Source organism: Etheostoma spectabile, chromosome 14, assembly GCF_008692095.1.
Source record: "Etheostoma spectabile isolate EspeVRDwgs_2016 chromosome 14, UIUC_Espe_1.0, whole genome shotgun sequence".
NCBI lineage: Eukaryota > Metazoa > Chordata > Actinopteri > Perciformes > Percidae > Etheostoma > Etheostoma spectabile.
In genome coordinates, this window is record NC_045746.1 from 5,439,443 (window position 1) to 5,453,658 (window position 14,216).

Sequence of the window (14,216 nt, forward strand, 5' to 3'; positions counted from 1 at the left end):
TATTTTCATTCCTAAAAAAAAAAAATGGATAGCTTGGTGAGTAAAAGAGAGGAAGACGAGAAGTGGTAGGCCTCTCTCAGTTTGTTGCTTATATACCAAACAAAGACTCCTGGAAGCCTGTGCGCGATCAATCTTACTCGCCAAAAGGTCTGACAGCTCGGTGCCCTCACAACACATTTAAGGCTTCTTACTCTCCCCCGGATCAAATGCAGCCAGGAAGCGGCGAGAAACACTGGCCACTCAGATTAGAACCAGTTTCTCCTTGCAGTTGTAGCCGGGCTGTCGCTGGAGGGATGTTTTAAAAGATAAATAAGAATACAACTACACAAGATGCGACCATTTCCTTTTGAGGAGGCTATAATGCGCCAATGGTGAGTAAGGTGAGGCAGCTTCTACACCTGCCTTTTATCTTTGAATTGTGAATGCATTTACAAAATTACATGTATTTTCGTTTTGGTAGACATGCAGGTTTATGAGCAGACCAGACCGTGTGGTGAAGGACAGAGTTGCTAGGAGAAGAGATGGATGGCTTTTTTTTTGGAATTACGCACAGGCTTTGTGTGCAAGGAAAGGAGTGGGTGGCGGCATTTAGTGGACCCCAGCCTGTTCTACACTCTTGTCTTTACAGCAGGATTGATTTAGGACCTCTTTCCCACGGATGGAAATTAAATGAAAGATGTACAAAACTTCTGTTTCAGTTTTGTATGTGCTACCTGTGTATGGCACATATGGGTCAAATCAGTGTCTTGCTGTGTATGCGTGTGCATGTGTGTGCGTGTGTGTGTCTGTGTTGGATGCAGAAATACTTTTTTTTTTTACTGTGACACACCATGGTTCAATTGTTCCAAGTTTCCCTGCTAACCATATGTCAGGGGTAGTAATGTTCATGCCCTCTCATATCAATCACATCGGGCTGAAAATTATTTCTTATGAGAACAAATAATACTGCAGTTGCACAAAAGCATAACATAATCACAAAGTGTAAACATAGTTAAAAAAATATTTTGGTTATATGTTGAGAAAATTGAAAAAGTCTTTAAGTACGGTGAAAAAAATATTTGTATTTTTCCTGAAAAAAGGACAAAAGAATATAGGCATTTTAGCTCCATGTGTGCATGAGCTCTGCTTTTCCAGTAATGCTAGTACTTACTGCAAACAATTAATAATTCAAATATAAATATCACTTCTGATGCACGCCCTTCATTTTTTATAAAATACATAAAGGAATTCACTGCCGTTTTTCATCTTTCCACTGATAATTTGCTTTGCTGTTACCATCCACAACACCGAGGCTTTTCGTGTTGAACTGGCTTTACGCTGGCATCTGCAAATATGTAATATAATGAGACAAATAAGCCCCGTTACGATGCTACTTCAGCCTGGGTCCTCCCTGGCTGCATTTGACTGACTGAACATATCAGGAAATTATTTTTCAAACGATTTCTCATTTAGCTTTTTGTCTTCTTGCAGAATCTTCAGAAGGGCCTGATGACATTTTTATTATAATGGATGTGCCCACGCAGATGAGAGGACGGAAGAAGGCCACCCGAGTGTTTCCTTCACGTCGAATCAAGAAGAAGAGAGAAAAAAAAAACAAGTCGCTTTGATTTAATTTGAATGTATCTGCGCACATTTCCCTTTCTGTCATTGAAAATTAAACATAGCCTCTGGTTTTAAATTATTTTACCAATAAGTATGTTTAGCAAAGACCATTCATGGTTTATTATTTAGCCTAACTATTAATATTGTATTGTCTCTTATACTGCCAATTATCTAAAATTTTTTTCTTCTTTCCATTACCTCTACTACAATTTTTTACCGTCATGAAATATATGAGAATACCGATATGTAAGAATTGCAAAACTAGAAATACATTTTCAAGATTTTTAATTTTAAAAAGATGTGTTGTTTAATTTTGTGAAATACTTCTGATGTGTCTTAATTAAAACTGCAATATTTGCTTGATTGATATTTCAGTTATTTTATTTATTTCTTCAAACTGGAGCAGCGTGGAATGTATGACATCGAAAAAGAAAATTAAACGTCGGTTTCTTTTTTCTTCAACAAAGAAAGTGATAATGTGTGTCCTTCTTTCCAGCCTTATAGCATGACTGATTGGTTTTACATTCACTGATAAAATAAAAACACCACCTCGGAGAAGAAAAAAATGGAAACATGATAGCAACATGATGTGCTGCTGCTGCTGCTGCTGCCGAGGAGCTTCTGCAGACGGCATGTACGGGCTGGAAAGGAGCCGAGACGCTAATTTTCTACCAATCTGTCAACCCACAAAGATTGCAGAGGTGTCAAATAATACTAAAGGACTCTTTTATCTTAACACCGAACAAAATAAATAACATTAGAAAGTCCAATAGAACAACACAAGCAAGGGAGGTTGCGTGTAAGCTAGTGACCCTTGTTTCTGAAAATGTATTTTCCTCATAATCCCAACTCGTGGTTCTATAAGGACCCTTTCAAGTGCAACAAAATGCAAAACATAATTCTTCAACTGCGGATAAATAAAAGACGGACAATTTCACATTAAAAAAATGAATAACATATGTTCATAATACCCTGTTTGAGTTTCGACTTTTAAACAATATAAAAAAAAAAGATTAAATAGGCCTATACTGTGCCCCCCTCCCACTCTAGACGTCCTACAGCCCCCCCAAAAAAGGTCTTTGTGAGACAATGACACGAGCAAATAGAGAAAAATTCAAGCAAGTCGTGATTATTTATCCTACGCTACTTCACACATTAAACTATAGAAAACATAAACAAAAGAAGAGAGAGAGAGGTGGGTGCCGTGAGGAGGCGCAGAAACAAAGCAGTAATGTGTCTGGAGTCTGGAGGTGGATAAGACAATGGGCGGAGTGATCCGGGCAGCGCCACCGCTACAGATGCGTCAGTTTGGGCGCTTCCTGGATTCTTCCCTGAGAGTAGTGCGACGTTAGGTCTGTGTACGTCGGTGTTGGATCACACACTCCGTGATGCTGACTGTGGCCCATTGTGATTGCTCCATTGTAGTCCATATTTGCGGACGGAGGGTGCGGGAGATGGGTCAGACCAAAAACGGAGGTCCCAGAATTGGGCATTGAGTCGATGTAACCTCCGCCGACATAAACAGGGCTGCCCTGCATGTGAGTCCCGTAGTTGCCATTGCCTTGGAGAGGATGCGCGTCATATTCGGGCGTGGCCGAGTCGGTCCCGGCATATCTCTTCTGGGAGGGCGGGCAGTTGTTGAGGGAGCTGTTCAAAGGAGGGGGATATGACGTAGCCATACCGTATGCATTTTGATGAGGTTTATTGTAAGACGTTGGCGACTGGGATTCGTAAGGTACACTGTTTACAAGAGAATGCATAGAGTTGAGGTATCCGCCACCACCACCGCCGGAGGCCGGGCCCACGGGACTCCGAGGGGACTGTCCGCCAGGAGAAGGCATCATTCCGACACCTTTCTGATCCTTCTTGTATTTCATCCTGCGGTTCTGGAACCAGATTTTGATCTGTCTCTCGGTGAGGTTAAGCAGGTTTGCCATCTCTACCCTCCGGGGTCTGCAGAGGTACCGGTTAAAGTGGAACTCCTTCTCCAACTCCACTAACTGGGCGCTGGTGTAAGCTGTCCGGGCCCTCTTCGATGCTGCTGACCCCGGAGGACTCTTGTCTCCGGGGCAACTCTCCACTGTCAGGGAGGAAGGGAGGAGGATGTCAATCAGTAATCCATTACAGAGAGAGCAGAGACAGAGAGAGACAGAGAGACAGAGAGACAGAGAGAGAGAGAGAGAGATGGAGGTACACAGGCAGATACAGGAGAGGGAAAGCAAAACCGTCTGACAGGCACACAGCTGATAACAGAACTTTCAACCATCAAGAGGGAGTTTACTAGATAAAAATGCCCAGCTCCACTACTTTAATAGGGGTTTCATTATCAACTGTTTCTTTCTCCTCTCTCTTTTTGTGCGCGTGTTTATGTGTTACAAACACAAACATAAATCCGCTGCCTATTGCAAAGCACAAGGGTTATCATGAGGGCTCCATAAGACAATTAACAATCAGCCTGTGCACAGCACGCGACAATAATGTAGGCCTAACTGAAGAATAATAGGTCAATATTAGTAGGTCAATATCTGATATGGAACCAGGTAACCTCAGATTTCCTAGTAAAACATTTTGACCCTCATCTTCCCCTGTAGTCAAAGAGTAGCACACGCGTAATGCAAACACAAGCATTCTGTATTCCAAAGGCTGTATGAAGCAGCTGGCCCTGCCCTCACTGATAAGCCTCCTCTTATAAGAAGCTGGAGTTTGGCTGTAGAACAGCAAGGTGTTGGTCTACTCACCGCTATGGCAGGCGGCCAACACTTAATAAATTTCACTACCTGTCGCCCAAACATGGAGCAAAAGCAATGCAGCATGACACAACCTGACTAATTAGGTTGTGACAGAGATAAAAGATAAGTTAAGACGAGGAATACCCATGTGTGTAGGACCATCACTAATTAGTGTGCTTTCTTATGATTTCAATTTAATTTTAATTCATTAAAAAGGCTAGTTAACTTGATTTATAGGCTAAAAGACTGATTTGGGAAACGTGTGTTAAGTCAAGGTTACTGTTATCCGTCTGACGTAAGTGCGTAAAACTTGCGTAAAAGGGCTTTCAAATAAATGTTAGCACCCTAAAAAAATCACAATGCTGGACGACAAGCATGCTGTGCACTCTTAATGCAGAAGGGTACATATAACTTAATTACCAAACACAAACTTCCACACTGACCCACCGAGTTTTTGCACTTGCGCATTTGCGTAAAGGCCGCGTAAATTATTTTTCATAAATGCTAGCACTTTTATCAGTCGTTAAAAACTAACGGAAACACCTTCCCAACATAAATATCAATGAAGGGCAACAGACTCTACTTAGGAAGATGCGCCTCTAATGCAAACACTCCAAATATAAATTCCCCACTCCGACCCACCAAGTTGTCCTCCAATTACAGCAGGATCTGGCTTGCATACATAAGTAAAAGGGGGTGTCATACATGCTATACTGTCAACATGTTGTTAAAAACTAATGGAAAACATTCCCTTAACATAAATTATAATTGAATTAGATTAAGAGCTCCACCTTGTTTGCATGTTGAACTTTATGGACATTTACCTATTTAAATTAACACAAAAAAAGTAATAGTAAAGGAAGTTGAGTTTATGTAAAGAAAGACCCCAAACTCCCCAACCTGATCCATCAAGTTTCCTTGTCATCCAAACAACAGGAACTGGATTGCATATTTGCCTAAAACCTGCCTTGAGAGATACATTACATAATTTACAATTAAACCACGCAACTTAATTTCTTACTGTGAAATACCATATGTAGGAACTACCTTAACTAAAATATTACCAACAGAATTCACAAAATAAGAAGATCAAGGAAAGACAAGCATTACTGCATTTTTAGGTTGGCTCTTTGTAAATAAACAGCCCCAAACACTAACCCCCCACTCTGACTCACCAAGTTTCCTCTAATCAAAACAGCAGGACAAACTGAAACAACTGTTATGCGTGTTTGTTTGTTGTCCCTCCAGGAACATTATGTGATCAGTGGTGATGCGTGTTTACAGTAGGGACAGGTCAGCTGCCGGGCACAGAGACAACACATGATGGAATCTACTTCCAATGTCAAGGCACATATTTCATTTGCAGTCTATAATCTTATATTGTATTTATAGTATATAAGTATGTATGGGGTATCAATTTGGAGATTTTCTAATATGTAAAGTTGGAAACTTCCCAAGGAAACAACGTTATAAATTGGACATAAGTAACGCCTGTCCCTACACATACTCTGACTGTAGCCTATAACTCTCTTGTAATTTTTTGGCAGTTCATGAATAATTTAAGCATCCCCAGAGGGTACAAAATATACATGTAATGCAATACCACAAACCACCAACTTGAACATTATAGAGTAAAATTAACACCTCTCTGACACTGGCACAGACAAAACTGCACATTTTAATCCTCACAGTGGGATTGTCCCGTTGCGGTGTGCCTCCCTCCCTCCCTCCTATCCCCTTACCTGCCCACCCACACTCAACAATACGTATGTAACCCTCTGGTCAGAGGCTATCACGTTATGTGCGTGTCAGTAGTGTTTGGGTTGAAAGTACCTGAACTCGAGCTACTGGTGGGTTTCTGCTTAGTGTTCTGACGGGATTCCTTCATCCAGGGGAAGATCTGTTTGCGTGCAGTAGAGGTCGGCGAGCCGTTCTTGGCACTGGGCTGGTTGGACCCGTTGCTTGTGTTTTGGCTGATAGCACCGGGGGATTGTGGGGGAGGGGGTGGGGCTGACACTGGCACCTGCGGTTGATTGCTTTCGGGATGAACCTTCGACTGCGCCGCCTGAATGGCTGTGGTCCTGTCGCAACTCTCCGCCATCTCCCCCGGCTTTTGCAGAGCCACGGAGCCGTCAGGAGACTGCAGGGAGCAGGCAGGTCGATGGTACTCACTTTCCACATGAGAGGCCCGGGGATATTGGACCTGATTGGCATCATAACTGAAGCCATTTGCGCTTTGATATGGGTAGCCACTGTAAATTGCGGAGCTGTCGTAGTAGGTTGCCTTTTGCATCTCGCCGTTTCCCAATATTTATTTCAGAAACTGACAGGGTCTTGACACCCTTGTAGAATAACATTGGCACCCCGTGGTCACGTGACGCCTCTCCGCCAATGGCCTCCTCGGGTGAACCTAGGGTTACAAGAAGCACTGTGAGGAGAAGAAATGGTGGCGATCCATCTTACTTTTCAATACCGGCCTGACAGTGGAGACTATGGAAGCAAGATAGGGCCAACAGTTCTGTAGACTATTACCGTTTACCTTATGGCTTACACAGGGCACAAAGGCACGCACTAACCTTGTATTACCATCTGTGCCAAACCACATCAAAACAAAAACCTTTTCAAAAGCGTTTCAGATTGCCAAATAAATTTTGGGCGTAACAAGAAACTTCATGGCATTTTAAACCACTGAGCTTATTAACAATGCGACTGGATATAGAGTTAAGGAACACCTTTTAGAGAAAATGCTGGAGGTAGAAGGGTGCTGTAAGGAAATCGTATAGCGTGTTACCACAGGAAAAAAATATTTTTGTTATATTGTTATTTCTACCAACAAGGCTGTCAACAGTATATCTAATTGGCGATGTAGCAGATAAATGCATTCCATGTGTTCCATAAACTTTTCACGTTTCACTTTGAGTAAACAAATCTTCCTTTAGTAACAGGTTAGACCTCAATGTGCTGTGCCTCCCCGGACACTTGACGCAAAGCATTAACAACCGCATTCTCTTCTCTTGCTTTTTTTTTTCTCTTTGCATGCTGCAAGATAAATGGAAGGGGCACGAGGAAACCTGAAAAACCGGGCGGGCATCCGAACATCTCCATGACCACGGTGTGAACCTTTCCTTGCAGGCCCATATAAATGGCTGCTGTCGGTACTGTCTGCGCGGCGGCCCGTCGCGGTGATGTATGGGGGTCAGTGGTCCGGGACGGCCTGCTCGGAATGAGCGGCCCGGTGAGCAGCCAAGCCCGGTGCTCAGGCGGACAGAAACCCGGTATGGCACAGCTAGAGCCTGCTGCTAAACCACCATAATTCACGCAGGTAACCGTGGGGATCAGCCTCTAAAAGATTATAGGGGAAACTATAAACCATAATAGACACGGATCCACGGGTCATCTTGGGGATATCTTTTATGATGTGACATTACTAATGAAATGGAATGTTTAATGTGGACTCCCGGTGTTTTAACCATTGCCATTAAAAACAGCAAAGTCCAATGCATAATAATAATAGTAATGTTATAATAATAATAGTAATAATAATAATAATTATTATAATAATAATAATAATAAAAGGCGAACACTAATAAAAATACGCTGCAATATCCTTTACTAAAAGTAAATAATTTCATATACAAATACAATTTAAACCCGCTCTATTCATTTAGATTTAGTTGTAAAATAATGCAGTTCTTTTGTCTGCACTCTAGATTTGACCCAATCAATGAAGCAGATTTTTGGGAGACTAAACTAAATATATATAGCCTATATATATGTATTGAAACCCTAACTTCAAATTCCAAGTGTTGATCTACAAGGCCCTGGTGTTATATGTCTTGATAGCACATCCAAAGAATAACGATGTTAATAGCCTACATGCTGCAATAAAAATATTCCTTGCTGACTGCTTTAACGTTACTTAGGTGTAGGCTGTATTTCCATAGCAGGCATATAACTAGAATTTTTAATTTTCATAAACTGAGCGCAAACAAATTAATAGAAAATGTGAAACAAACTCTGGGGTTGTGCAGAAGTGCAAAGCAATTCAGTATAAAATGAGCATTGAGCTTGTCCTCAACGCAGCTAAACCGCAGAGTGAAAGAAGGTGTCTTCGCTGTATCCGCACTCACGATGACCTGGAAAGGATATCAGAAAGCTTTGTGGTGTAGCTATATCTCCAGGACGAGCCATTGCGATAGTCATAAAAGACAGAGAACGCAAGACAAATGACTGACTTTCTTCGCAGCCTTCTGCTCCACGTTAGAGAACTCTTGCTGCCTGACTGTATGTGTGTGAACTCTTCCTGAACCGCGATCTAAGTCATACGGTAATAAATCACCGCGCGACACACAAACTCGACCATTTACAACCGACGGAGCCTATTTCTGGCCTGCTTACCTTATCCTCTGTCGACGAATGCAGAGCACCAAGCGATGTTCTCTCATTCAGCGACAAAATCGATCAAAGCAGTAATCCAGAGAAAAGTTTAAAGGCAGGGGCTGGCCGGGTGAAGCAGCAGCAGCAGAGTGCGCCCTGCCATGCACCAGGCATTAGCAGCCACAACAAAAAAAGGGAAGAGCCTTGAGAACCCCCTTTCCTTTTTTCCTTGTCTTTTTTTTCTATTCGACGTGGATGGGTAAACCGAGATTACGAAAGCAGGCGTGAGCAGCTCGGGTCAGCGAGATAAGAGTTATCTGGCCTTACGATTGAATGTATCGTCACACTATAGAGCAATGGCCAGGGCTTCATAGCAATATTAAAGACAGCCAAGGCTATGCCAGACTATGTGATCCTTCCACAATACCATGCAGACACCAGTGAACTGCCCCGAACCAGAGCGTCACCATAGACAAAAAAAATTATGCAAATAAGTAGCGCCTTGGAAAGCTAGTTCAAATCAAGTGGCTGCTTCTCCTCCTCCCCCAACCAAATTAGGTAGTGTGTCTAGAAAAAACAATGCATCGTTACAAATAGCATGGAAGACAATCCCTAAAAAACATGTTTGTTGTTATTATTTATTCCATGCCATACAGTGGAATTATGAGCCCTGTGGATGAGATATTCGAGAGAGGGGATAATACAAAGGAATAATCAGCCGCTGACCATGCTGCATTTCCATTTCCACGGCACATAAAGGGCTTCTATCCGCGGTTTAACCATTAACCCACATTTTTGCATATAGTCCTTAATCTTTTGGAACAAGGGGAGCGCCATTCGTTTTCATTCCAGCACCAGGTATACTACTGCCTGCATGGCTTCTTGTATGGAGAATACAACACCATATTATTTTAAGATCAGAAAGCACAACAACTTAACATCAAAGCTGCGTTCGATGTGTATCGAGGGAAAACCCCCACCAGGAGCAGGGTGTGAAACATGGGAAGAAGGTTCATCACCAAAAGGCAGAGCGCAGGACATGCAGCGAGGAGTTTGGGAGAAGAGAGCCGGCAGCAGGGGGAATCCCTCTGCATGGTAATGTTGCTCTTTTGCAGCCAAAGGAAAGAATGGGGGGGGGGGGAAGAATAGATTTATGACATCTCAGCTTCCCCGGGCTGTAAACACGTCCAGAGCTGCAGCATTCTGCTGCTTTCAGGCTCTGGGACAACATTCAGTGACACTATAAGAAAGGTAGAACACACGGACGGCGTAGGAGGGTGAGTGGGATAAAAATTCACGTGTGAGGATTATTTTTAGCCAACTCGGCTTTTTCTTTTCTAAATCAGAGTAGTCACATCGATAATTATTTACTTCTTTTTGTTTAGCTAAAATGCTGATTCGTCTTTTCTCTTCAATGCAGCCCTGAGCGAAGGGTGAAATGTCAGTGAGAAGGTGGACGTATAACGCCGTGCACAAAAAGGCTCAAAAAGACAATCTAAAATGTTGATGAAAGAAAATCCATTTTTTAAAACTTCAGTGCAGTAAACTATAGCATCTACAAGCAGATGGCTTTCACTGAAAGTAGTTTTTGAAAGGAATAAGGCAGCGCTCCAGGAGCTGCGATTCCCCCCGTCACTTTTATAGTGACAAATTACACCACAAAGACAAGTGGAAGAGAAGGAATTATTGCTCTCGGGTTGGTCATATTGCTGCTACAGGGAAATATACAAGCCATAAGCTGCTTCTCTATCCCTGCGAGTGCTTTGGTGGGCGTGTGTGGTACTTATTAGAAATTGAATAAGGATATCACCATCAAGCATTCATAATACAAATCAATAAAGATATATGGACTTACCGAAAGCAGTTCAAGGTGTGTCGGAGACCGTGCGATGGCCTGGATTTACTTGGCTGGATTTCTGCAATGAGGAATAAACGTTTTCAATTTTTTAGAAGATGATACAAGCTTTTAATCTGTTCAGGAAAATATATTAGTGTGGGCTTTATTGTAGAATAGGCTCGGCCTGTATAGTTAGAAAATGTGATCATAAATAATACGTCTTGTTATTATTGCCTTATTGTTTAGGCCTTATTTTTAAATTAAAGAAACAAGGAAAATAAAAGAACTGGCTAACAGGCTTAACCCCAATCTGGTAAAATTCGATGCATTTTATGCATTTAGTTATTTGGGTCACATTTTAGATTTAGCAGCAGGCTCCAGTTCTTTGTGCTAAATGAACATCTTTACAGCTATTATGTCATTAAAATCTAGATTTCTTTTAGTTTTTTTGCAACAAAATATTATCCAAAGTATAATTAATCTGTAGGAAAAACAAGACCACAACAAAACTGCATAAGTGAAAGGCAGAATGCCAAAATTCTCCTCAGGAAAAAAAATAACATCACAACCAAATATTGCTTCCTAACAGCGCAATACCCCTAATAACATGAAAATGGGACTAGATGCAAATAACGTGTTTGTTGTTTCCCTGCTGGCCGGTAAGCACTTTCTCCACACACGGATCGAATAGTCATTAGCTCTCGCGCACCATCTTCCCCAAGTCCCTGCGCCCATAAATCAAGCAGGAGCGCCGTGACCTCAGCGCAGCCGCGTGGTCCTGGATGGCACTCAGTCTTCCATTATATCCTCGTTTCCCTGGCGGAGCGACACAACCCACCGCTTTCCCCTACTTTTTATGGACCTCATCTTGATGAATCATTTACGCAAAACCCACCACGTTAAGACACGAGATGTTTTGTTTTATAGGACCGGTTGCATCCTGGAGCGGCCGCGCGCTCTGTTTGGGTTTTTTTCTTGGAAGCCAATATTTAAATGGACGCTTTATTTACAAACGACTGTGCAGGCCTGTTTTTTTTTTTCTCCAAATGGCTGCTTATGCTATTAAACATATGAATAAAACAGAAATATTGCACCCTTTGCTGCTCTATTCTAAGTTTACACGGAAACTAATAATAGCTTTATTAGCCTAGCAAGTACACAACGGAACAATGTCCATTTCTGAACGGTTCAGACAAATCCTCCAATCGTTACCTATAAATGCTGTGCGTGTGTATATTCTGAAGGCATATTTATATTTCATTTGATGCGCTATGATGAATATATTAGACATTAGCAGATAGGTTAATATCGTTAGCTTCTTGGTACATGCCATTTTCTCGCCCTGCAGAAACCCTGGACCCCTATTTTACTGACCTCTGACTAGGGCAGCCATAACTCACGACAGTAATGAACAATCGGCGGAAATACCTCAAAATAAAATCCATCCTCCCAAAGCTCGGGCTCAGACTCTGTCCGCGTGGAAAAACACATCCGTCCGTGACAGCAGTATAATACATCCACAAACCCGGGATCCTCTCTCTTTCGGTCTGCCTCTTTTTTATTTTTCTCCACTCGATAAACAAAACTACAAAGCCCGGACTCCCCTCACGGAAAGTGGGGGTAACCCGAATATAATCAGCATCATATGGCCAGACCGGGGCTCCGGTTTTCTTCCCCGTGCCATAACATCGCGCAGTATTATGCGCCCCGCTCACGTGACGCAACGTCAACTTAAATCCCTTTTATTTGAGCCCGTGAATCATTAATGGAGGCAGTCATTGCCCCTGAGGAGAAACGGATCAGTTTGGAGGGAGAAAAAAGAGGGGTATGTGACACTGAAATGGATCTGGCAGAGGAGCAAGTCTCTCGCAGAGAAGCAGCTTTTCCACGTGTCGTCCATTCAGAGGGAAAGACAGTTTTAAAGTGCCATATATTTGGTGCCTGTTAGCGGCTGAAAGAGCTAATCCTGGCTGTATTATGCTGAGTTTCAAGTACAGCCACAGCTCTGAGCCAGCCTAAAACTCAGAATGGATTGCACTGCAGCGTGATAATTCGCACTATGCGAGATGGAGAGGGCTTTCCCTACAAATACCATTTAAGAGTGGCATAATGATTACTCATCACTCCAGCAAACGTCTTCTCCCTTTTTCTTACAACACAACCAGGGATATAGAGAGCTTTACTCAATATCGCCCCCCGTCCACAATCCCAGTTTGGTTGCAGTACCACTTTATCAGCATTTGGTTCTACGTCAGCATAAGTATGCATGCTGATGGACAAATGGATATAAATGCCCCACATTTACCTGTCCTAAATAAGGAGTGTGCGCGTCCTGGTGGTCGTGAGGTGTGCGTGTCAGTCAGCAGTGAGCGGAAAGTGGAGGTGATGAAACCAAAGAGTGGCTGCTCGACCCCGCTGATCACTACATGGACCCCCATTCGACATAAAAGCGCTTACGCGTTTCCTATGACCAGCTGAGTGATGTTGAAAATTATAGGTTTGTGCAAAGGAAGATTTTTGGAGTATTTTTAAGGGGGAGGGGGTTTAAAGGCAAAGAATGCCGACTAAAATGTAATCCTGCTGTGGTGTGCTAAAACCACCATAATATAAACCTATTTCTATCTGAAGAGCGTGGTATGTGTCATGGTAGATATGGCTGCCACTCCATGTATTGCCAAAAGTCCTAGCCCGGAAGAGCTTCTCTCTTCTCGGCACCGTTTGGCGCTTGTTTTCCGTCAACACCGAGCAGCGGGCGTGGAAAAATCCCACCACAACTATTAATCATTCGGGGCGGACATAGACAGCATCCCACTCCCACACCAGCCTTTGTCTTCTCAAACTCCAACTTGAGGGGTAAACTTTTAAAGACAGGAACGGAAGCAGACCAGCTCTTATTAATTCACCTTCAACACCTCTAAAACTGAACAAAGAGGTGGAATATTAATGATCAGGGCTAAAATAATTAGTATTACGCACAGGTTTTTAGAGGCATGAGTATGAAAAGAAGACTATCTTTTGTCAAACAATGTTTGCGTCTGTAAGGTGTTATATTGTTTTCCCTTTGTTTTTACTATTACAGATGTTGAGCAGTCATTGGGATTATATGGCTGGACATGGCCGTGCACTGGAAGCTAATCCCACATTGTCTTTCGCCACGGCAGCTGAACTTTTCCCTGACCCGGGCAGACGCATACAGAGTCGAGTTGGAAGTTATTTTGGGTTCAAAAACAAGGAGAAGATGGAACCCAAAGGCCTTCAGTTAGTAGCCATATTGTTTATTTATTTTTTATTTTTTGTTGCAACTTTCCCAGAATTGCCCTTTGTTTATAAGTAGTAGTTGATTGAGTAGGTTTTAAATCTCAACTGTTTTCGCACATAACAAATGTTTCAGAGTTATTTACACAAATCAAGACTTCTTATCACTGTCAGCGAAGAAGAGTTAGAGGCGCAGACCTCTGGAAGTTGGCCATATGGGTCCATGTCTCCCCACACTGTTGACTCTTGAGCTCTTAACAGCCAGGCTTGGGTTACCGATAACCCTCAGACAAAGATAACTCTTTCTGCGAGGTTTACATCGGCCAACATCAAGGCTAATGTGAAATGCAACCCCTTAAACCGAGTTGGAGATCTCTAATGGATGCAGACGGACTAGAACAACGTAACGTGTTTGC

General features: G+C 42.6%; 1 protein-coding gene and 1 long non-coding RNA gene across 5 annotated transcripts in view; one reads left to right on the forward strand and one right to left on the reverse strand.

Annotated features, from left to right (window-relative positions):
- The first annotated feature begins 96 nt into the window (after positions 1-96).
- Positions 97-2,022, forward strand: LOC116701220 (uncharacterized). The gene is made up of 2 exons (XR_004334854.1): positions 97-371; positions 1,471-2,022. It is a non-coding gene; the product is annotated as an uncharacterized LOC116701220 (long non-coding RNA).
- The window catches only part of hoxa3a (homeobox A3a), a 13,434-nt gene continuing 1,013 nt past the window's right edge, over positions 1,796-14,216 (reverse strand). Inside the window, exons 1-4 of one of the 4 annotated variants that reach the window (XM_032534784.1) lie at positions 12,851-13,630; positions 10,564-10,624; positions 6,165-6,741; positions 1,796-3,682 (exon numbers count right to left, since the gene is read on the reverse strand). In XM_032534784.1, coding sequence (XP_032390675.1) covers positions 2,895-3,682; positions 6,165-6,624 — 1,248 coding nt within the window. In that variant the 5' untranslated portion in view covers positions 6,625-6,741; positions 10,564-10,624; positions 12,851-13,630 and the 3' untranslated portion in view covers positions 1,796-2,894. Of the gene's footprint in view, positions 3,683-6,164; positions 6,742-8,729; positions 9,100-10,563; positions 10,625-11,973; positions 12,357-12,850; positions 13,631-14,216 lie in introns of those variants that run through there. The other 3 variants (XM_032534783.1, XM_032534785.1, XM_032534782.1) reach the window with 3 other exon arrangements.